Consider the following 22,105-nt stretch of genomic DNA (forward strand, 5'->3'; position numbering starts at 1 on the left):
GTGCAGATTTGTAAGACCCTATATTGAATTGAATGTGTCAAATGTCACTCAAGTTCATGGGTTCAGTCAAGTTGAAGTCAAATGCCATATACTTTTAATTAAGGATGATATTTGATCTTCATAATGGTATCTGCTCATGGTATTTGTTGTCAGCGCTCTGTCTAAAAAGTCCTTATGTGATGGAGAACGCGTAAGTGAAATTTGTAGGCCTTTACCTTTCATGCAGCCTACGTCATCAATGTATGTGTGGATGGTCGCAAGTCTGGTTTTGAGCTTCGTCTCTCCCGAGCCCGTACGGGAGTTGTAGCGATGAGACAAGATAGTAATTACTAGCGATTGGATACCACGAAAAATTGGGGAGAAAAGGGGATAAAATGTATTAAAAATAAATACAAAAATAAAAAATAAAAAAAGTCTGGTTTTGAGCGCGCCATTAATATTGTGCGCGCTACCAGGAGCAAGAAATCGACAGAGGAACAGCGCGCCCCCGAGAAAAGCACGGAGTCGTTTTAGTTACTGTATGCTTTACCCAAATGGAACACACAAGTTATTATGATGCACCTTTGCCCATGACCAACCACTGCATTCAGAATATTGAATCATAAGCCTACAAAGCATTGGGAATATACACCGTTTTCTCGTTTTGTAAGAAGCGTTCTATAGGGGTTCCGGTGACGGATTGTTTTTTCTGTCAGGAAATTGGTTGCATTAAAAATACATTTTACTTTATGTCGGTGAGCATCAGGACCTGAATTTATGGAATATCTTTCGCTCAAGTCTTCTGAACAGTTGGTGCATGTTTATCACTTCTATTGCACAAAGAAAGCACAGTTTTTTCCACTTTTGTTGAGTTCTACCACTGCACCGCGGAGATGGTAAAAGTTCAGTTATGCGCACAATATATTTTCTCGATAAAACCATCCGATCATAACTTGTTATTGATGCAAATGTATTAATTGTGTGTGGTCAACTATGTGTTACATCTGCCTCCTATAATTTTACACCATTATTCCGAAAATAATAGCCTGCTTTCGTAGTTGAATCTTCATCTCCCATCCACCATGTTGTGTGTTGAATTACATTTTTTTCACCTGGTTTCTTTGTTATAAAAAGTCTGGTGCCTGTTTGCTGTTTATGGATTAATAATAATAATTCTGTATAGAGATGGAACAATACAGTTTGGAGAGAAAAAGGGCATAGAACAAAAAGTAAAAATCTGCAAATGTAGCAGGAAAAGAGGCCATCAAAATCACGGAAATCGCTTCGTCCTTTTCCTTTGGTGTACTGTTACACTGTTGCAAATGGATTTCATAAAGGCAACACGGTTATTGTTACATCTTTTGTGTTAGTTCACCCTTTCCATGCTGACAAAATGTCACTGGGAAATATTGATTACTGAATAGAGAGAATTATGATGGCCTATGTTCGTTTTTTGTATTCTAGCGTGTAAGTTGGGCTTCTTGTTCCACAATGAAATGCCATCGGACGTTTTTCTTTTTTGATAAAGTTTGGAAATATGGGCAAGTTGTCGAACGTTTTTGTGGTGACGGAAGGTTGACACTTTTCTTTTTGGTCACTTTCTGAGAGCAGTCTAATGTATCGGATTTTGGACTATATTTCTGTTAAATTAATTTGGCATTAGAGAAATCCAAATGTATACGTATACAGTGACGATCTCGATGTGACGACATTGTGTTTTCTAGGCCTACTGCTCATTAGAATTTATATTTACTAGCTAGTGCGTAACAAACTTTCGTGGACCAGCGCGCGCACTAGTGCCCCCGCACCTGGGGGCAACCCTGCCATGGCGCCCTCATCCCTCTGTATCTCGGTGTGGTTGTGTGAGTGAATCAACAACAAAGACTCGGGATCAAAGCTGAGGATGATGCTCTGGAGATAACGGTTCAAACTGACGCTGCAGCATCTCTCCTGAGCGACCCAGTTAGAAGTTGAACCAGGACCCCGCTAGAGGGAACGGCTCTCATCTTCCAGACAGAGGTTAATCATCAGGGCAACCGCACAGGTGAGAGCTCATGCATATTCAACACATCACAGAACAATTTCAAAAGGAATCCAACCTATTGAAACACTCACACCCTTATATGCTGAATATGTCTAAAGGACTCCACTCAATAAGCTCCACTCAAAGTGATATCATTTATTTTTTAATCAAATTAATGAATAGTTAAGTGTCCTTATGCCTCTTAAGGCCTAGTTGTACATCAACTGTAATTCTCATAGCCTATAGTTTCTCTCCTTCCTCTATGACATTACTTGATCAATTGGACAGTCCCCAGTTCCGGTCCCCCAAGTCAAAGTGAATTACTCCCTAAAAAGCAATGATGAAAACCAGCAGACACTGTGGCCCACAATAACTGGAGTTTAGAATGATACAGATGTAGGATCTTAATTTAAGCCAGTTTACTACAGCAGGAAAATTACCCTGCGCCAACAGAAAAAGTGAATTATTATGTGGATTGTTACAATCTGTAACTTTTTGGGTGGCCCAACCAAATTCACATAGAAATCTGAGTTATATATCTGTCATTCTCATTGAAAGCAAGTCTAAGAAGCAGTAGATCTGTTCTGTGAGCTATTTCTATGCTTCCCGTTCTCTTGTTTTTTTTTTGCTTCTTTAAACTTTTGGTTTTGTACACCAGCTTCAAACAGCTGAAAATACAATATTTCTGGTTATTGAAAATATATTTCACACTGGTTTAGATGGTACAATGATTCTCTACACATTACATTGCTTGTTTTGCCACATAAACTGAAGTTAGGCGAACTATTAGATTTTTAAAAACCAGAAAATGGCTGAGCAATTTCTGCATATTGCTCCTTTAATGGACATTTCTGTAGTGGTTGATACATTTTTCGTTAGGGCAAAACAAGTCTGACCTTTCAAAGTGGAAATTACAAATTTTAGAATACTTCTTAAAACTGAAATACACTGCAAGTTTGCATTCCCTGTAGTGCAGGAAAATTCTCAGCAACAGAAGAGTGATCAAATTAAGATCCTACATCTGAACCAGTACAGGACAGTTCTATGCATGCAATTTTGTCCAACTAACGTTTTGCAAGGGAATTTTCCTCCCTACAGAACTTAGTGGATGCATACAGTTATGGAGAAATGACAAAGCATTGTGCAATATTATGATTCTGAACTTTCCCTTGATCCTCTGCCTCTTCTCTTTCCCCTCTGCCATTACTCCTGGAGGTGGTAGTCAATCCATAAGTGTGGTTCCAGCTAACTCTTCTGGGAGGCTGTTTTGGATCTTTATTTTTGTTTTGTTGAACAAAAAACTTGGCAGACGGTACTCTGAGTTGCACCACTAGGCCGCACTACAAACTTTTATGGCAAGTTTTTACTCAAGCCTTGCAGTGCAGCTGTGAACATAGCAGGTCACACCAACCCAGAGCACTTGAGCATGTTAAGCAAGGAGAGACGTGAGGCCAGGGACTGCTCAGGGTTTTTTGGATGTAAGGCACTGAGACAGAGCAAGGGCCGTGGTTGGGAAAAACAGCCTTAGACTAAACACCTAAAAGCAGGCAGAGAGAAGTGGAGGGAGGAAAATCCATGTAAATCCGGTGAGTCCTGGAAATGCGATGCAAGTAAAATAAAGGGGGCACAGCTGACTGGGCTGGCAGTGTACGGCCTCTCTCCTCGCTGAATTCCCCACATTCCTCTGTGAAGGTAATTAAAATCAGGAGAGCGGGGGAGCAGAACGACGGACCTGAGAGGCCAGTCAATGTATAACAGAGATAGATAAGATGTTTGGTTGGTGTGTCCTGAAGCTATCTGCGATCCTGGGATTTCACTCCATGTTTTTATAGGAGGAGGGAGGGCCAATGGTAGCAGGCCTTTGGTTTGGGGGTACAAAGGGTAGACACATTTAGTGTTTCTCTTGGGTGAGGAGAATGTGAGTGTGGCGAGGGGGCCAGATGGACATACCCGGCATTCCAGTTAGTGATTATTACCCAGAATTCCAAAGGGCCACTGAAGCGCTTCAGGTGCTGTTGCTGTTGCCCGTTTATACTTCCACCCCTCTTCATCATACCACTCTACCTCCTCAGCCACTCACCTCCCATCTTCATCCTCCTCTCTTTCCTGTTGTTTGTGAGGCAGGGGCAGGGTTGACATTTGGCACATGTGCAGTAGTGTATTTTTCACAAGAATGCTCAATCAGCAGCATACCTGTTTCATTCCATTTCAACATCAGTCCTCTCAGATTCTAATAACAATACATTTCATTTGGTTAATATATTTCACTCACCTTAGGGTCCAATGTGTTTCTCTGAATTTATAAATGAACTTAGAGTTGAGTTACAGTGTGCTAACCCCCCTGGGCAAAGTAGCCAGGCATGCTCAGGTCATTGGGAGGTGACTGGTGATAACTGCTGTGTTGACACTAGTGCCTTCTGGATTGGGTTCCTCTCCCGACCGGCTCTATTTGGATCAATAATAGAACAATATTGATCAGAGAGACCAGAGAAGATTGAGGGGCTGACCTTATAAAAAATAGGAACAGCAGTGCTTTGGGCAACACTTTACCTCACATAGGCAGTATTCTCTGATGATGAATCCAGTTCGTGTAATAAAAGGAAGTAACGAAACTATATAGTAATAACTAGCATAGCTAAATGATATTGTGCTCCCCTTCTGAGCACTATATCGGTGAGTCCTCAATATCTTTTTGTATTTACTAAGTTGTTACAGTGTAATAAGACCAATGCTATTGTGCTGATTGTTACTGTAGTGTAAGGCCCATATATGTGATGTGTCTCGTCCACTTTAGGTAAAGAGAATACTAAAATACCCTTTCACTTACCAAAGAAAGCACACATTTTCCAAGCACACTAATCTCTGCTGAATTAAAGTCTTATCGTTGTGTCAGTGTTTTTTTTTAATTCTAGGGTTTCTTTGTCATAGATATGGCAACGTACTCCGCTAAAGGACATATGAGAATCTCTAATGCTGTTGTCTTCTTGGATACATTATACACCTTAATACTTGACCTTGTCAGGGGTTAATGGTAAATCAGGGAAAAATGTATACCTGGCACAACTCTGTCATCCTTTTTAATAGAATAATGCCCTCTTAACATTAACAGTGGAGTTATGACGTGGTTGAGTGAGTGTTTTATGGCTCATGCAGTCTGAGAAGTTTAAAGCTGTCAGAATATTCACAGTTAAACTTTTTCATGTGCTTCGTGCCAGATCTGTCAGTGCCAGTGGAGCTCAAGTTTCAGACCTTTACAACTCTCACTTTTTCTCATGTGCAAAGTATCTCTCTCTCACACACACACACACACACACACACACACACACACACACACACACACACACACACACACACACACACACACACACACACACACACACACACACACACACACACACACACACACACACACACACACACACACACACACATACACACACACAGCTCCAGTGCAGTTTCCTGATCGGCCAGGCCTCGTCCCAGAAAAGTCATTTTAGTTTATGTTCCATGCTTTCCTTGAGAAATGGATGGTACTTCAGGAATGACATTTTCTTATATACATTCTCCATGCACCCTATCTTTAAATGCATTACAAACCACTTAGTATGTTTATATCAAAGATAAACAGAATGTTTTTTAAGGACTGATGATGTCGTACACTTCACACTCAAAGATAATATATTGCCAGTGCTACAAAATATGTTGAACATAAAGATGATGAATATGATGATGACTTGTGAATTTGATGACAACTGCAGCTTAGGTTCTGAAATATATTCCCCATGTTAACATATTGGTGCATTCCCTGCAGGATGTTGATGGGTGGCACTGCAGAGTGAGGAGTCTGAAGATCTGAAGATCTCTGAAGGTGGTTGGCTTAGACAGCGCTCACACACACATCGCCAAAATGAGTGAGTTCTTTGTGTTGATTATGATGATGTTGGAACACACTTGAAACCCTCACAATATTACATCTCATAAATGTACACTCAGATGAACACACACACACACACACACACACACACACACACACACACACACACACACACACACACACACACACACACACACACACACACACACACACACACACACACACACACACACACACACACACACACACACACACACACCCGGGCCTGTGTGAGTTGAGCTGAGCTGATTTTCCAGACGCTGGCCGGGCCGGCAGGTGAAGGATTGATTTTCAGTGTTATGGAGACGGGGCTCTGGTTCTCTCTCCTGCCCTACTGCTGTGTGATGTCTGTCCAAACTACATGAGGGGAATATTTCCCTTCGTGAGCTAACACAGCCAATGCAGAGATCACTCAGAGATCAAACATGGGAATAGAGATATCAAAAACTCTGCAGTCTGTCCTCTCACGGGCTCCATTACCCTGTCGCTAGCTGAACACTCTCAATGTGTGTTTATATAAAAACACTGCAGTCTGTCCTCTCACGGGCTCCATTACCCTGTCGCTAGCTGAACACTCTCAATGTGGGTTTATATAAAAACACTGCAGTCTGTCCTCTCACGGGCTCCATTACCCTGTCGCTAGCTGAACACTCTCAATGTGGGTTTATATAAAAACACTGCAGTCTGTCCTCTCACGGGCTCCATTACCCTGTCGCTAGCTGAACACTCTCAATGTGGGTTTATATAAAAACACTGCAGTCTGTCCTCTCACGGGCTCCATTACCCTGTCGCTAGCTGAACACTCTCAATGTGGGTTTATATAAAAACACTGCAGTCTGTCCTCTCACGGGCTCCATTACCCTGTCGCTAGCTGAACACTCTCAATGTGGGTTTATATAAAACACTGCAGTCTGTCCTCTCACGGGCTCCATTACCCTGTCGCTAGCTGAACACTCTCAATGTGGGTATATATAAAAACACACATTTTCTGTGTACACAACTAGAAGCGGGATTTATATGGCTATACGTGCACGCGCACACACACACACACACACAATTACACTTCAATTTGATCTCATGGTAAATGTGTGTTTCCACCAACCATTCTCCCCTACAGATGAGCGCCAGGCTCTCCACTCCATAATGAAGGACCTAGTGGCCCTCCAGATGACGAGGCGCCAGCCTGGGCCCTCTTATGACACGGGGAAACCCAAGACTCTGCCCAACCCTGCCCCTGCTAAGAGACAGGTAAACCATCTACCACCCCACTCAGTCAACAACACACACTCTCCTCAGACAGGCAGGTCATCATCATCTCTACATGACATCTTGTTTCCCTTCATGACCCCATCATGACCCTGTGACCTCTCATGAACCCTCTTGACGGAGCTTCTTCTTTACTCCCTCAGGACGATGTCAGAATAAAGTTTGAGTTCAGTGGAGAGAGGAGGTGAGTGGGTTTTCTTGTTTTTGGATGTGTGTCTTTGTGTGTGTGTGTGTGTGTGTGTGTGTGTGTGTGTGTGTGTGTGTGTGTGTGTGTGTGTGTGTGTGTGTCTTTGTTTGTGTGTGTGTGTGTGCTTGTTTTATCACGTTTTTGTCTGTGAGAAGAGCATGGTCAGCTCGGCTCAAATGCACTCCAGATCTCCAGTCAGAATGGTATGTGAAGCGGAGAATGGAAAGGGAAAGGACTGTGGTTTAGCTGTGGCAGCCAGCAGAAACCACAGCTATGTTAGGTGTGCTTAGAGGAATCTGCACACACTGGAAACGGAATATGTTTGTAAAAGTGTGTGTGCACGCTTATGTTGCAGATCTAAAGAGGATATAGTTTCCAGACCGAAACACTTTTTTTCCTTCTGTCTGTTTGTCTGTCCATCTAACCCACTGTTTGTCTCCATCTTTTTTATTTGTGTAGGATACTGATGTTTGGGAGGCCTGTGCAGTTTGAAGAAATCCAGCAGAAGGTCAAGACTGTCTTTGGCCAACAGCTGGACTTGCACTATATGAACAATGAGGTACAGCTAACCCCACATCTCTTTCTCTGCATTTCTCACCTACAAACACTCTCTCAGACAAACACCAACACAATGCATACACACACAAACACTGGCCCTCACAGCAACCCACTTGATGTAGGTAACATTTACGGCCAGTTTCCTGGACATTTAGTCCTAAGTACTAAGATGCATGTTTAATGGATATTCTCCCTTAGTGTCTCTGTGTTTTGGTTGAGTTATCTCTGTGTGCTGTGTTTCCAGCTGTCCATCCCTCTGCGTGGTCAGGACGACCTGGACAAGGCCATTGACCTGCTGGACCGCAGCTCCAAGATTAAGAGCATCAAGATCTTGCTGCTGACGCAGGAGCAGTGCAATGTACTACACACACACACACACACACATAAATACACAGACATACAGAAATAAACACACACATTAATCAATAAGATGTTATTAAAATCATATGTAATGGGGTAGTGTGTACAGTCTATATGTGGACACTGACCACACCCCTCTCATCCCACCCCTAGGCCTCCCCATCCCCCTCTCCCTCTCCCTCCTCCCACCACACGGTGAGTAAGCAGGTGAGGATTAAAGCCTCCCAGTCCACGGGTGATGTCAGCACGGTGTACCAGCCCTCCGAGCCCAGGGGGCGCCACCTCTCCACCAGTGAGTATGAACAAGCAGATTCAACTCATAGCTGCTTCCTCTATTCTTCTGCCTTTGCTTTCAACATCCTCTTTCTCCATTTCTCTCGCTATAACTTTTTTTTACAATAGCAAGGGAAGGGTAGTGGTATCTCTCAATATGGAGAGACAGTAATGTTGTATATTGTCTGGTTTGGTGTTTGTCATGTCTTGCTCTCTTAACTAATTTATTTTGCTAGCTTTCTCTTTGTCTCTCTCTCTATCCCCCCCACTCTCTCTCATTTCCACCCCCCTTCTCTCTAGCTGCTGTTATTTCTCTGGCTTCCCCTCTTAGCAGTAGGTCCTCTTCCTCTTCCTGTCAACCATCACTGGCTGCTCTACAATGGCCTGCTGGCCACAAGCCAATCAGATTTAGAGACACTATTAGCATGGCGGGTCAATGTCCTGGTTTTAGAAACACTGGCTGTTTTGGGAGAGGGTTGAAATTAGTGCTGTGTGAGGGAAACTGGACAAATCCTAAATTCTCTGCAGATCCACCACCTGAGGCAGAGTTACATTTCAAACAATCACATTATTAATCATTTAGATATTTTTTCCCCTCATTTCATTCTTTGGTTGGAGAGAGAGAGAGAGAATATCTGTTATCAGTGTTAGGGATGTATCTTCTTTTCTCCCACATAATCCATTGTTGAACTTTTTTTTGTGTATCTATTTTTTTCATTTAGCAGATGCTCTTATCCAAAGCAATTAGGATTAAGTTCCTTGCTCAAGGGCACATTGACAGATTTTTCACCTAGTCTGCTCAGGGATTCGAACCCACGACCTTTCGGTTACTGGCCCAAACACTTTTAACCACTAGGCTACCTGTCATTGATCTTGGTACACCAGAATCCCATTATCTCATGTATCTCATGTATTGATTTCCATTGGTTTAGAACAGTGTAATATGGCCAAGTCACAGTCCTATTTCTTATCCTCCTCCTCCTCCTCTCTCCCGTCCCAGGCTCTCAGAACACAGGCCGTAGCTCCCCCCCTCCTGGCTATGTCCCTGAGCGGCAGCAGAGGATCGCCCGCCAGGGCTCCTACACCAGCATCAACAGTGAGGGAGAGTTCATCCCAGAGAGCGACCAGTGTGTGAGTCATTGCACTGTACACAAACAAGTGCGCAGACACACACAAACACACAAACACACACACACACACACACACACACACACACACACACACACACACACACACACACACACACACACACACACACACACACACACACACACACACACACACACACACACACACACACCATAGGGCTAATACTGTGTCTCCTCTCCCTAGGTGCTGGACCCCTGGAGCAGTGCAGAGAACTCTGTCTCAGGAAGCTGCCAGTCGCTGGACAGTAGCTCAGACAGGTGAGTGCAGGACTCTACCCCACATTCTACCCAGGGGTGAAAGTAAGCTAGTACGGTCTGGTGCGGCGTCCCGGCAAAATAAATAGTGGGGGTACTCCGTACTGGTAAAACATGAGCCTATCACTATTAACACAAAATGGCAAGAAAACTATAGGCTATTATGGCATTATAAAACATGACCTAATGTCAGCTACATGAAAAATGAGTGAATTGACTTGAAACCGGGTGGTATACGCCCAAATTGTGTTGTGGTTCGAGGAGAACACTTACATGCCTTGGAGATGAGAGGCCGAGACCAAAACACGGGAGGACAAGGTGGAGATGAGTGGCCAAGACCGAGGCACGCGACCAACAGTGGATGCATCAATTCAGGCTCCAAGTTTAGGCCTAATGACAATGTCATTAGAATACATGTAGGTGTTTTGTAACAGATGTCTCTTTCCATTCATCAGTGCACTGTTGGGATTTGGATGCTGGAATTATTTTGTGAGTGGACGAACGTGTGCTGTTAGCCTACAGGACCGCTTTTTTGAAGTGATTATTTGTTTGACAATCAGATGAAAACATGACTGGTTGTGTTTATACCACATTAAAAGGCATAGGCGGTGTGTCCATAAGGCTAGGGGAAGCTTTCACTGAAGTAAATTGAGTTAAATTCCCAAAATGATATAGCCTAATTAGCCTACTCCTGTCTATACAGAAATAAATTAAATCATAAAAATAGGCTACTAAACCAGAAAGCATGATTTGGCCACAGAGGATCATTAGCTTCTTTTTGTTTTGTATAGCCTACAGTTGGAAGGGCCCGCAATTTGGGCAGCATGTGGCAAATACCACATTTGAGTTGCAACTGTCAGTGAAAAGCAGAGAGACCCAGGCAGACGATCTAAAAAAATGTTTTTTTGAAAAACTGTTTGGAAAGCAAATGGCTATATCTGTGAAGAGATTGAGCAAACAGTAGCCTATCTTTTTTTAACTCGGCAGATCAGTTAAGAACCAGTTATTATTTACAATGACAGCCTTGGGACAGGGGGTAAACTGCCTTGTTCAGGGGTTAAACAACAGATTATTACTTTGTCAGCTCGGGGATTCGATCCACCAATCTTTCGGTTACTGGCCCAATGCTCTAACCACTAGGCTACCTGCCACTCTTATTGGCACAAGTGGAGAACATCGTCCATATCCCCGGTCAGTCTGCATATTCAATTTATCATTGGGTCAGTGACATTTTTGTTTGTTTTTGGACAATCATTTCCTCCTCCAGGTTAGATGTACTATATTGTATTTTATGTTTCCCCTTTTTGTAGGCCCATTATATGGATCAGACAACGTTGTTTTAATTGATCAGGTTGTCAGTTTCAGCAGAGTAGGCTACCCTGTAATTTTTGTTGTATAAAAAAAATATTCTGCTAATGTCACCAGTCATAAAAAGTGTAGTGGAATTGCATGAAAGGCCAACATTTTCCTGTGCATGGAAAGGAGGAGAAGTGTATCTGATATAGCCTATAGTCTAGGCTTACTCTATCCATTACGCACTGCATTGAAGTATTTCTTAGTAACATTTATTTTTATATTATTCGCTTAAATTATGACTATCCAATCTAATCATCACATTAGGAATAGTAGGCTATCTTTAATAAGTCTGCAAATGTGAGGATGGATGGAATGTTTATTATAAAGGTACATTTTTATGGTGAAAATTAGCTTCCCCAAACTTGAAACCCATGTGCTGCCTATGTTAATAGGTCTCCCGAGTGGTGCAGTGGTCTAAGGCACTGCATCGCAGAGCTTGAGGCTTCACTACAGACCCGGGTTTGATCCCAGGCTGTGTCACAGCCTGCAGTGACTGGGAGACCCTTGAGGTGGTGCACAAATGGCCCTGCGTCGTCCGGGTTAGCGGAGAGTTTGGCCAGCCGGTATTTCCTTGTCCCATTGCATTCTAGTGACTCTTTGTGGCGGGCCGAGCGCCTTCAAGCTGGACAGTGTTTCCTCTTCCGGGTTAAGCCAGCAGTGTGGTTAGGCAGGGTCTTGTTTCGACCGTCGCCTTTTCCGAGTTCGTAGGGGAGTTGCAGCGATGGGACTACCAATTGGGGATAATTATACATTTAAAAAAACAGGTATAACATGTTAAAAGTGATATGACAAATCTTTACAGAGATCATATTTGAAATTAATAAGGATTCTATATGTAATTATATAATTACACCTATAAAAAGTGTGTGCGCGATACCGGTAAGAAATTAAATCTACTTTTACCCCTGATTCTACCTCCCACGTACACAATACTTGTACACAATACTTGACTTTGGTTAAGTATGTATTTTGAGGAAGTGATCAGCACCTCTCACTCTCTTTATTTGTCCTTCCTCCCAGCCCCTCCCTGAGGAAGTCACGCATGCACCGAGCCAAGAGCTACCCTGATAACCGGCAGCAGGAGAACGTCTCAGGTGGGTGCCCAGGAGGAATCCTGATATCACTACATAAGATATAGATCCTCACTGTAACGGAAAACTGTAATTTATACAGTAATTTGAGGTATTATCAACAGTAAAAAACATTGGAAGTTTTACTGTAGCATACTGTAAATTATGGGAAATTTGTTGTATTTCGAATGGTACTGTAATTCCACCCCACGAATACAGTACCATACTGTATCTTTAGAGCGCCAAAAACCTTATGACCACTAGTGGGTGCATGGTATTGTTGTCTCGGGCTTATTACTATATTTTGAGGCGTGCCTTGTAAGAGGCTATATTTGTTGCACCCGTGAGTGAGAATGCTGTACCAAATTTACTCTTATGTGGTTAAAGTGGCCCATCAATAAAAAATGTATAAGGGCAGATTGGAGTGGCAGCAAATGGTTGAGCATTTTGCCATGTACTTTTGGTCTGTTTTGACCTGTAGTCGCTGCCAGTTTGGAAGCCTTTGTTAAGGCCTCTAGAAGTGCAAGTGATATAAAGCACCAAATATGAATTAATATGCTGTAATGTGTAAACACTTAGCAGCCAACCTGCTTGCACCAATCCCATGTAATTTCAGTAAAATACTGTCATCCACGTATTCATTAATTCATTCCGATTACGGTAGCATTTAGTTTTTTACAGTATAATACAGTCAATTTTATGATATTTTACTTTGTGTCAGTACACAGTACTTGCTTTGATTCTGTATTCATATTACATCAGGTGTACGGTAATATGAAATACAGAATTATACTTTCATCCAAGCTGCCTGTAAGCTACTGTCAAATTCCCGGTAACCCCTTTACAGTGCTGGCAAGAGAGCCGCTCTCAAGCCCCTTAGCAACAGGCCTAAACCACAATGCAGCTCCTAGCAACAAAGCAACAACGTAGTCCCAAGCAACAGCACAGAGAAACAAGGCAGCTCTTAGCAGCAGAGCCTCACGTGAATGCTGTATGACTGAGCTGAGTCTGAATCCTGTAGTAGTCTAACCTTCACCCTCTCTCTCGCTCTCTTTACTCCTTCCTCCCTCTCAGACCGGGAGAACCATGTGTATGATAAGGTGGTGGGGAAGGGAGGGACATACCCCCGCAGGTACCATGTCTCCCTGCATCACAAGGACCATAGTGAAGGTAGGGGCACTTTTCACTGTTCCTCTCACCAAACCACTTTGTGCCATATTACTTTGTATTTGACCTTTTCCCTGACCCCTCTCTTGAACCATCTCCTCCTTCTCTTTTTCTCTTGGTTCTTCTCTCATCACTCCTTCACCCTCAACTCTCCTCTCATCCCCCCAGGTCGGAGAACGTTCCCGCGGATCCGTCGCCCCCAGGGTAACCTGTTCACCCTGGTGCCCTCACGGCGCTCCCTCAACGGCAGCGAGGAGAGTCTGGGCAGCTGGCAGCTAGTGGACAAGCAGGGCAGGCTCCGCCCACAGGAGCGCCCTGTCGCCCACAAGTGTGAGTCCCGACCCTGCCTCTTCATCTTATATTTACATATATTACACATATTTTACATATATTTTATAGTTATTAGAGATTTCATAATAATAAATCTATTTTTGTATCCTACACATTTTAAATAAGGGAATTAGTTTGTATGATGAATGCAGTGTGTTTTGAGAGTATGGTGTCATGTTTGCTATATGGAGAGGATGATATGTATGGTGTATGCCCCTCCCTCCACAGCCCCCAGTGCTCCAATGACGTGGAGGCGGGGCAAGCTGCTGGGTCAGGGGGCGTTTGGGAGGGTTTACCTGTGTTACGATGTGGACACGGGACGGGAGCTGGCCGCCAAGCAGGTGGTGTTTGACCCGGACAGTCCTGACACCAGCAAGGTGAGACAGCAGGGGATGCCGGAACAGTATGCTACTACACAGATTGTTTTCTGCTTTTATATCAAAGTCTACTGTTCACAGCCAGGCTACTGTAATGTATTTATGCCAAGATGACTCAGACTCCCCAGCCTGAAGGAGAACTCTGTATGACTTGAGTTCCCGTGTATTGTTAAAGATTGGTGCAGAGAGGCTTAGCCTGGAGCACCTTTAGCCTGGAGCAATGCCAAGAATGAGGTAATGTGTTCAGCAAGCTACTTTACTCTTAAGAGGCGATTGTGGAGGAATGCAGTATGGTGCTGTGTTTAACCTGACTGAGTTTTACTAGCAAATTGTTGGTCAACTGTCTTAAGCACAAAAGGCGCTATTCAACGATCTGTGGTCAGGAATCAGATAAACACATGCTCTGAATCACTAACATAGTCAAATCCTGACTGAGTGCTCATCTCTGTCTCTGAGACCAATGAACTTTGAGGAGATTCAAGGGACTTTCTTTCCTTTCTCTCTCCCCCCTCTTTAATGTCTTTTCCTGTCTGCCACAGAGAAAACATGCACGGTCACTTCCTGTATCTGAGTGGAGTATTTGCAGGGGGGTGAGGAGGGGGAGAGTAGCAGAGCCAGCTTTGCCTTGGCCTCCAATCACCCCTTAAACTCCACTGTCTCTTTTGCGCTCTCCCTCTCGCTCCTATTCTCTCTCTTCCATTCTCTTTCTCTCTCTCTCTCTCTCTCTCTCTCTGTCTCTGGCCCCCCAGCCTGCAGCGGATGTTAATCTGTTGTTGTTGTTTTTATCTATTTAGTGGGTCTTTGTGTTGTGGATACTTTGTATATATCTCCATTTCCCTCTTCCGCTCTCTCTCTCTGTGATGTGATCTCTGTGGCCATATTCTCTGAGGTAAACAGAGGAACTGCTTTTGAGGAACTGGACAGTTACCGCTAATGTCCTATTTGCAGAGAGAGCTGGTCTGTGTGTCTGAAATGCTTTTTCCATTTGTCAGATTTTTTAGTTGTCTTTGTATAGCTTTTGGTGGACAGATGACTCATTCATATCATGTAATGTTGAGGATTTTTATGTTGTTGTTGTCGAGTACAACAACCCTCAACCTGTTGTTCCCTGTCTGTCTGTCTGTCTGTCTGTCTGTCTGTCTGTCTGTCTGTCTGTCTGTCTGTCTGTCTGTCTGTCTGTCTGTCTGTCTGTCTGTCTGTCTGTCTGTCTGTCTGTCTGTCTGTCTGTAGGAGGTGAGTGCTCTGGAGTGTGAGATCCAGTTGTTAAAGAACCTCCACCACGAACGCATCGTCCAGTACTACGGCTGTCTGAGGGACCACAACGAAAAGACCCTCACCATCTTCATGGAGTACATGCCGGGGGTCAGTCTATTCTTCACACATCGGCTCAGGGCTGGAGTGTTGGGGGTTAAAGGGTATCTGTGGTGTTCAGTCCTGGACTGTGTCCCAGTCTCTCCAGGGTATAGGATTATAAACCATGCACTTCCTTCTTGTCTTTCAGGGTTCAGTCAAAGACCAGTTGAAGGCCTACGGGGCGCTGACGGAAAACGTGACGCGGAAGTACACACGGCAGATCCTGGAGGGCATGTCCTATCTGCACAGCAACATGATCGTTCACCGTGACATCAAAGGTAGTTATGTCAACACGCTGCTCAGATGGCCATTTGTAGTAAAGATAGTGAACTAAATGGCTATAGACTTCCAGACTCAAGCACAAGGACCTACAAGCTACATTTAAAATACAAGGAAGATGGTTGGGTGAGTCTGTGTCACATGGTGTTACTCTGTCGTCTCCTTATCCAGGTGCCAACATCCTGCGGGATTCGGCGGGAAACGTGAAGCTGGGAGATTTTGGCGCCAGCAAGAGGCTGCAGACCATCTGCATGTCTGGCACGGGCATCCGCTCTGTCACTGGCACCCCCTACTGGATGAGCCCCGAGGTGATCAGCGGAGAGGGCTACGGCAGGAAGGCTGACGTCTGGTAAGGACCGAGACACATGGGGTTGGGGTTGGGTAAGAGGTCTTATACACATGCAGGTGATTCTGATTAGTTGTGTTGATAGGGGGAGGTGGGGGATAGATGTCTCAACTGGGAGTGTGTGAATGTATCTTCAGGTCAAGTGTCAGATGCTTTCCATGTGCTCATATAAGTAGGCTCCTTCCCTGATAGAGTGGCTAGACTGCTGGAATGTGAAGGGAGGGAAAATAGCTGTTCTAAAAGGGGGAAACCATTATTCTTCAAGGGAAAAAGTGCTATATATAAAATAGTAAAAGTGCTATATTTAAAAGAGAATGTCGAGAAGGACTGCCCCACTCCCACGTACAGGGCCCTGAAATGGGTCGGGCCCACCTGCTGTCCAGGAATTCCCCTGTGCAATCTGATTGTGTAGTATCCCATCAGGGGAGGGATGTGATTGGCCAGTCAACCAGCCAGCTTGTGACAGGGTTCGGAATGTTCCGACTTCATTGCTCCCCTGGGGGGCCAGACCAGGCCGGGAGCGTCGGTAGGGGGTAACAGGTCCAAAGGGGAGTCTGTCCCTAAACCCAGCTCCCCTCACCAGCCCTCTGCTCTGTCTGACTTCAGGACTGAAGTGGCCTCCCGTAGCCAGCAAAAGCACACTTTAATTGTCAACAGGGAAAAAGTTTCCACCAAAACATTCCAGTGGGGCCTGGGAAAGCAGAAGAGCAGAGGGATGGCCTTTTCCCTTCGTGCCTGTAGTGAGGAAAAGCTGCCCTTTGTTTTTTCAGTGTGTTAACACTGTTTTTGTCAATTCACACAAGTCAATAAGTTATACGATTGTGTATCGCATTGAATGTCCTATTCTGATGTTTGAGTGGGAGCGTGTTTCAAGTTTCGTGTTGTATTAGTCGTATGTACAGGATACACCGTCTGACAAAATGCTTACTTGCAGGTTCCTTCTCAACAATGCAACAACAATAAGAAATAATAATAGATAAGAATACAAACATAAAGTAAATGGCTCATTAGAATAGAATACATGTTTTAGCATAAGTATAATACAGGAAGGCACCATTTATATTCCAATATTTACACATGTTTTGTGGAAGGGGAGATTGGACGGCACGTGTTTAAATTGTGTATTTGAGCTCGTATGGGTGTTCTCTTAACCCTGTTTGTGTGTCTCCTTCCCCAGGAGCCTGGGCTGCACAGTGGTGGAGATGCTGACAGAGAAGCCTCCCTGGGCCGAATACGAGGCCATGGCAGCCATCTTTAAGATCGCCACCCAGCCCACCAAACCCCTGCTGCCCTCACACACCTCGGACCACACCCGTGACTTCATCCACCGCATCTTTGTGGAGGCCAAGCACCGGCCCAGTGCTGAGGAGCTGCTCAGACACCCCTTCTCCCAGATCCTCTGCTGAGGGGAAGTACTAGTACACTCTCTCTGTCTCAGCCGCTCCTCAGGACTCAAGGCCTACAGCTGACATCTAGACTCTAGACTTGGCCCTTTCCATCCTACAGCTCTCTCCCCAAACCAGACTCACCACCAGTCACACTCATTACTTAACCCTCAAATACACATGATCCATTATGATGGATAATAGCACAGTGCCATTATTCCAAGCTGTTAACGACAACTATCAAATTCACCTCCAACTTCCCCCACTAGGGGGAGCTATATGACTGATCAGTGTTCAGCTGTCTGCTGTGGAGAACTGGACCCACCAACTCCATACGAACTGTATCTTCAGCTATCACCTTGGTGGTCTGTGAGAGGATCAAACACACACACACACACACACACAGACACTCCAAACACATCAAATCTATTGTATGTGGCTCAAGATGGGATTTGATCAAGCACCACCACCGAATGTGCCTTTCAAATATGCCAAAGTGTCCCCTCCTAAGTTTACATTCTCTAGATGGGCTGTTAGGTGAGACCCCTGAGGGTCTGAACTGTTTCATATGGGACTTACAGTAAGCTTGAGCAGAGCAGTGTCTGGTCTACTTAGGCCAAGACAGCAGACCCACAGCCACAGCTCAGTGCTTCAACATGCTAACTGATGAAACCAACAGATGCACCACTCAGTGTTATGGAGACGGGATGGATTTTATTTTTCACTTTCTCCTCTGATCCGTCTCTGATATTCTTCGTATTTTTGAGAAAGTGCCTCTTGATGGTCTTTTGAAGACTCACAGTCCCTGATGGAAGCCCAAGCTGATCTGTCCTGTCCTCACCATACAACATAGAACCAGAGCCATCAGTGTTTTTGTGTTGTCATTATGACCTTCACAGTAGACCATTGTGATGACTGTGCCTTATACTCCAGCTCTCCACTGCAGCCCCTCAGTATCACAGCCCAGTGTTTTCTGAGTGTACCAAAAATGACCGATTTCATTCATGAAGGGGTTGGTTTCCAGTTTGGTTGGAGGATATGCTAACTACACAATATTACAAATTATATTGTACTTTGTGATTGAAAGAGAGATTTTATTTTAGTCCTAGACAAATACAATCCTAATGCCTTGATTTGAAAGTGAGTTGCCATTAGGTTTACCAGCTTTCTATGTGTTGACAAGTGTATCTAGGAAAACGCTACGCCAAACAGTGGAACTCTGCCATTTAGGATTTATTTGAGTCAGATGCACTTTTATGTAAAATTAATGTTGTTGGTTATTGTTCGCCTTACGAAATTAACTTTTTTTTTTTTTACTTTAAATATTACATTTTTTTCACTTTTATTTAAATCCCTATGTTCATCCATTCCTGAATTTTTATATTCAAATATATATGTATAAATATATTTTTTATATATTGACTCTAGACAATTTGAAATCTAATGAGGATGCATTTAGACCTATGAGATAAATGTTGCCGTTCGAAATGATAAATTGTTAAAGCAGCTGGTTTTGCAGAAATTACAACATTGGGGTTTATTAGTGAAACACTTTGGGTGGAAAACGACCTCTGGCTATCTTACCTGGTCTCTGCTCCAAAACAAGAAACATATCCACATTCCTGGCTCCAGTATAATATATTATGTCTAAAGGTCCATGCTTTATTAAATGGCAACACTTTTCCATTGGACCCTTTCTGTTGGACTGCCCTGTCAAACCTCTCACAGTTTCAGTACTTCTTTAACAAGGCCACCGCCTAGGAGTTAAAGGCTACTGAAGTTCCTCCCTATTTCTCCTTGCTGGCGTGATGTGTGGGAAATAGAGGGGAAGTATGTGAAGTGTAATTTAGAATGCAGTGAAGTGAAGTGTAATTTAGAATGATGTAGTGTAACTACAGTGAAGTGAAGTGTAACTAGAATGCTGTGTCTCACCAGAATAACCTTCTCTTAGTGTCATTCTTGCAGAGCAGAGCGACTGAATGTGTGCGTTAGTTAGACTGAGCTGAGCAGGGCAGGGATGGAGGAGTTCTGATCAGGTAGATGCCAGAGACCGGGGTTCCACCCAACATGACGACTTTGTTTAGCTCAGGGTTCGAGAGACCGACCGGTGCCCAATGTCTGGGGCCCTCCACACTGAGCAAAGGGCTTTCTACAATTACCTTATTTTAGTTTTATTTTCCATTTATTTCAATGTTACTGGCTCTAAAATACTTTCATAAGTGAATCAAATGGATATCATGTGGCTGCTAGATGTTAAAGAAGGCAGCTAAGAATCAGTTCAGTATTAGAAATGGTCCTGTTATATACAAAGAGCCAAAACAAATGTTTCTGTTAACAGAAGAACCCTGGGGTAAGCAAATGAAACAGGAGTTAAACGTTTAGATATATACATGTATGTAAATGTATAAATGAGTATGTTTAATGACAGGGGACTTGCAGTGCAAAGTCACTCCAGTGTATCAAATGTATTTACGTAGAAAAAAGAACAGTATGTTAAATGCCATTGTTTTTCTATATCTTTGAGCCTAATTTCAAAAACAAATAAATGTTCTTTGTCTCTGGTCCAATATTCTGACCTGCTTACTTGTTTGTTTGCGTAATGTTTGGTGTACGTTCCAGTCATGTACACCGCTCTGATGGAGGTGTGTTTGGTATTGTAGAAGATGTTTTGGGGCCAGCGGCTCTGGGAGACACTGGCTAGTCTGTCCATGCATGTCTTCATTATCTTTGAGCAGCCAGCAGGTTGGAAAGTCAGACTGGCCCAGTCCAGTAAATAAAAGAACATCTCACTGAATAGAGCTCATTGTTGGGAGAAAGAAGCAACCCGACTGATGCTTGCTCCATCTCTTTCTCCCTCCCTTTAAGACAGAAGAGGAGGCGGAGAGAGCTCTGTTAATCTGTGTGGCCATGGGACAGAGGAAAGCTTGGACCCAACAAAGGTTCCTTTTCTTAGCTACTGTGACAAGGGGATGGATGCAGATAATACTTTATTGCTTTGTTTTTCTGGTAATGCACTTTCTCTGTGTGTGTTTAGCATGCTGCTTGTTCCATTTTCTTCCTGTAGATCTGACCCATGGCCCCTGACTACCAGGATCTGATACCAGTTACATAACCTTCCCCTACACCTGCAATGCACCGCTCCATGTGGCCCGCAGGTCTGTTGATGTGGTTAATGGCAGTGTTATTGTGATCAGTGTTAGTGTTATTTGGTCAGTGGTAGTGTTATTGGGGTCAGTGGCAGTGTTATTGGGGTCAGTTGTAGTGTTATTGTGGTCAGTGGTAGTGTTATTGGGGTCAGTGGTAGTGTTATTGTGGTCAGTGGTAGTGTTATTGTGGTCAGTGGTAGTGTTATTGTAGTCAGTGGTAGTGTTATTGGGGTCAGTGGTAGTGTTATTGGGGTCAGTGGTAGTGTTATTGTAGTCAGTGGTAGTGTTATTGTAGTCAGTGGTAGTGTTATTGTAGTCAGTGATAGTGTTATTGTGGTCAGTGGTAGTGTTATTGGGGTCAGTGGTAGTGTTATTGTGGTCAGTGGTAGTGTTATTGTAGTCAGTGGTAGTGTTATTGTAGTCAGTGGTAGTGTTATTGTGGTCAGTGGTAGTGTTATTGGGGTCAGTGGTAGTGTTATTGTGGTCAGTGGTAGTGTTATTGTGGTCAGTGGTAGTGTTATTGTAGTCAGTGGTAGTGTTATTGGGGTCAGTGGTAGTGTTATTGGGGTCAGTGGTAGTGTTATTGTAGTCAGTGGTAGTGTTATTGTAGTCAGTGGTCGTGTTATTGTAGTCAGTGGTAGTGTAATTGTGGTCAGTGGTAGTGTTATTGTAGTCAGTGGTAGGGTTATTGGGGTCAGTGGTAGTGTTATTGTAGTCAGTGGTAGTGTTATTGTGGTCAGTGGTAGTGTTATTGGGGTCAGTGGTAGTGTTATTGTAGTCAGTGGTGGTGTTATTGTGGTCAGTATGTTATTGTGATCAGTGGTAGTGTTATTGGGGTCAGTGGTAGTGTTATTGTAGTCAGTGGTGGTGTTATTGTGGTCAGTATGTTATTGTGATCAGTGGTAGTGTTATTGGGGTCAGTGGTAGTGTTATTGTAGTCAGTGGTAGTGTTATTGTGATCAGTGGTAGTGTTATTGTGGTCAGTGGTAGTGTTATTGTGATCAGTGGTAATGTTATTGTAGTCAGTGGTAGTGTTATTGTGATCAGTGGTAGTGTTATTGGGGTCAGTGGTAGTGTTATTGTGGTCAGTGGTAGTGTTATTGTAGTCAGTGGTAGTGTTATTGGGGTCAGTGGTAGTGTTATTGTAATCAGTGGTAGTGTTATTGTAGTCAGTGGTGGTGTTATTGTAGTTAGTGGTAGTGTTATTGTAGTTAGTGGTAGTGTTATTGTGATCAGTGGTAGTGTTATTGGGGTCAGTGGTAGTGTTATTGTTGTCAGTGGTAGTGTTATTGTAGTCAGTGGTAGTGTTGTTGTGGTCAGTATGTTATTGGGGT

General features: G+C 43.7%; 1 protein-coding gene across 1 annotated transcript; it reads left to right on the forward strand.

The window, feature by feature from the left end:
• Positions 1-291: 291 nt before the first annotated feature.
• Positions 292-20,187, forward strand: LOC139574649 (mitogen-activated protein kinase kinase kinase 3-like). Its single transcript, XM_071399409.1, has 17 exons — positions 292-2,023; positions 5,814-5,913; positions 7,033-7,163; positions 7,325-7,365; positions 7,828-7,927; positions 8,171-8,284; positions 8,440-8,578; positions 9,560-9,690; positions 9,892-9,965; positions 12,339-12,412; positions 13,463-13,558; positions 13,724-13,885; positions 14,114-14,262; positions 15,493-15,624; positions 15,764-15,893; positions 16,066-16,243; positions 17,418-20,187. The coding sequence occupies exons 2-17, from the start codon at positions 5,910-5,912 to the stop codon at positions 17,644-17,646; spliced, it is 1,884 nt and encodes a 627-aa protein (XP_071255510.1). The 5' UTR covers positions 292-2,023; positions 5,814-5,909; the 3' UTR covers positions 17,647-20,187.
• Positions 20,188-22,105: the final 1,918 nt, after the last annotated feature.

The sequence above is a fragment of the Salvelinus alpinus genome, chromosome 1 (assembly GCF_045679555.1).
Source record: "Salvelinus alpinus chromosome 1, SLU_Salpinus.1, whole genome shotgun sequence".
Classification (NCBI taxonomy): domain Eukaryota; kingdom Metazoa; phylum Chordata; class Actinopteri; order Salmoniformes; family Salmonidae; genus Salvelinus; species Salvelinus alpinus.

Excerpts from the sequence above, each read along its gene's own strand:
- LOC139574649 (XM_071399409.1), top strand. Across the intron at positions 14,263-15,492 it reads ACAGTCCTGACACCAGCAAG|GAGGTGAGTGCTCTGGAGTG; the intron begins GTGAGACAGCAG and ends GTCTGTCTGTAG. Across the intron at positions 15,894-16,065 it reads CGTTCACCGTGACATCAAAG|GTGCCAACATCCTGCGGGAT; the intron begins GTAGTTATGTCA and ends CTCCTTATCCAG.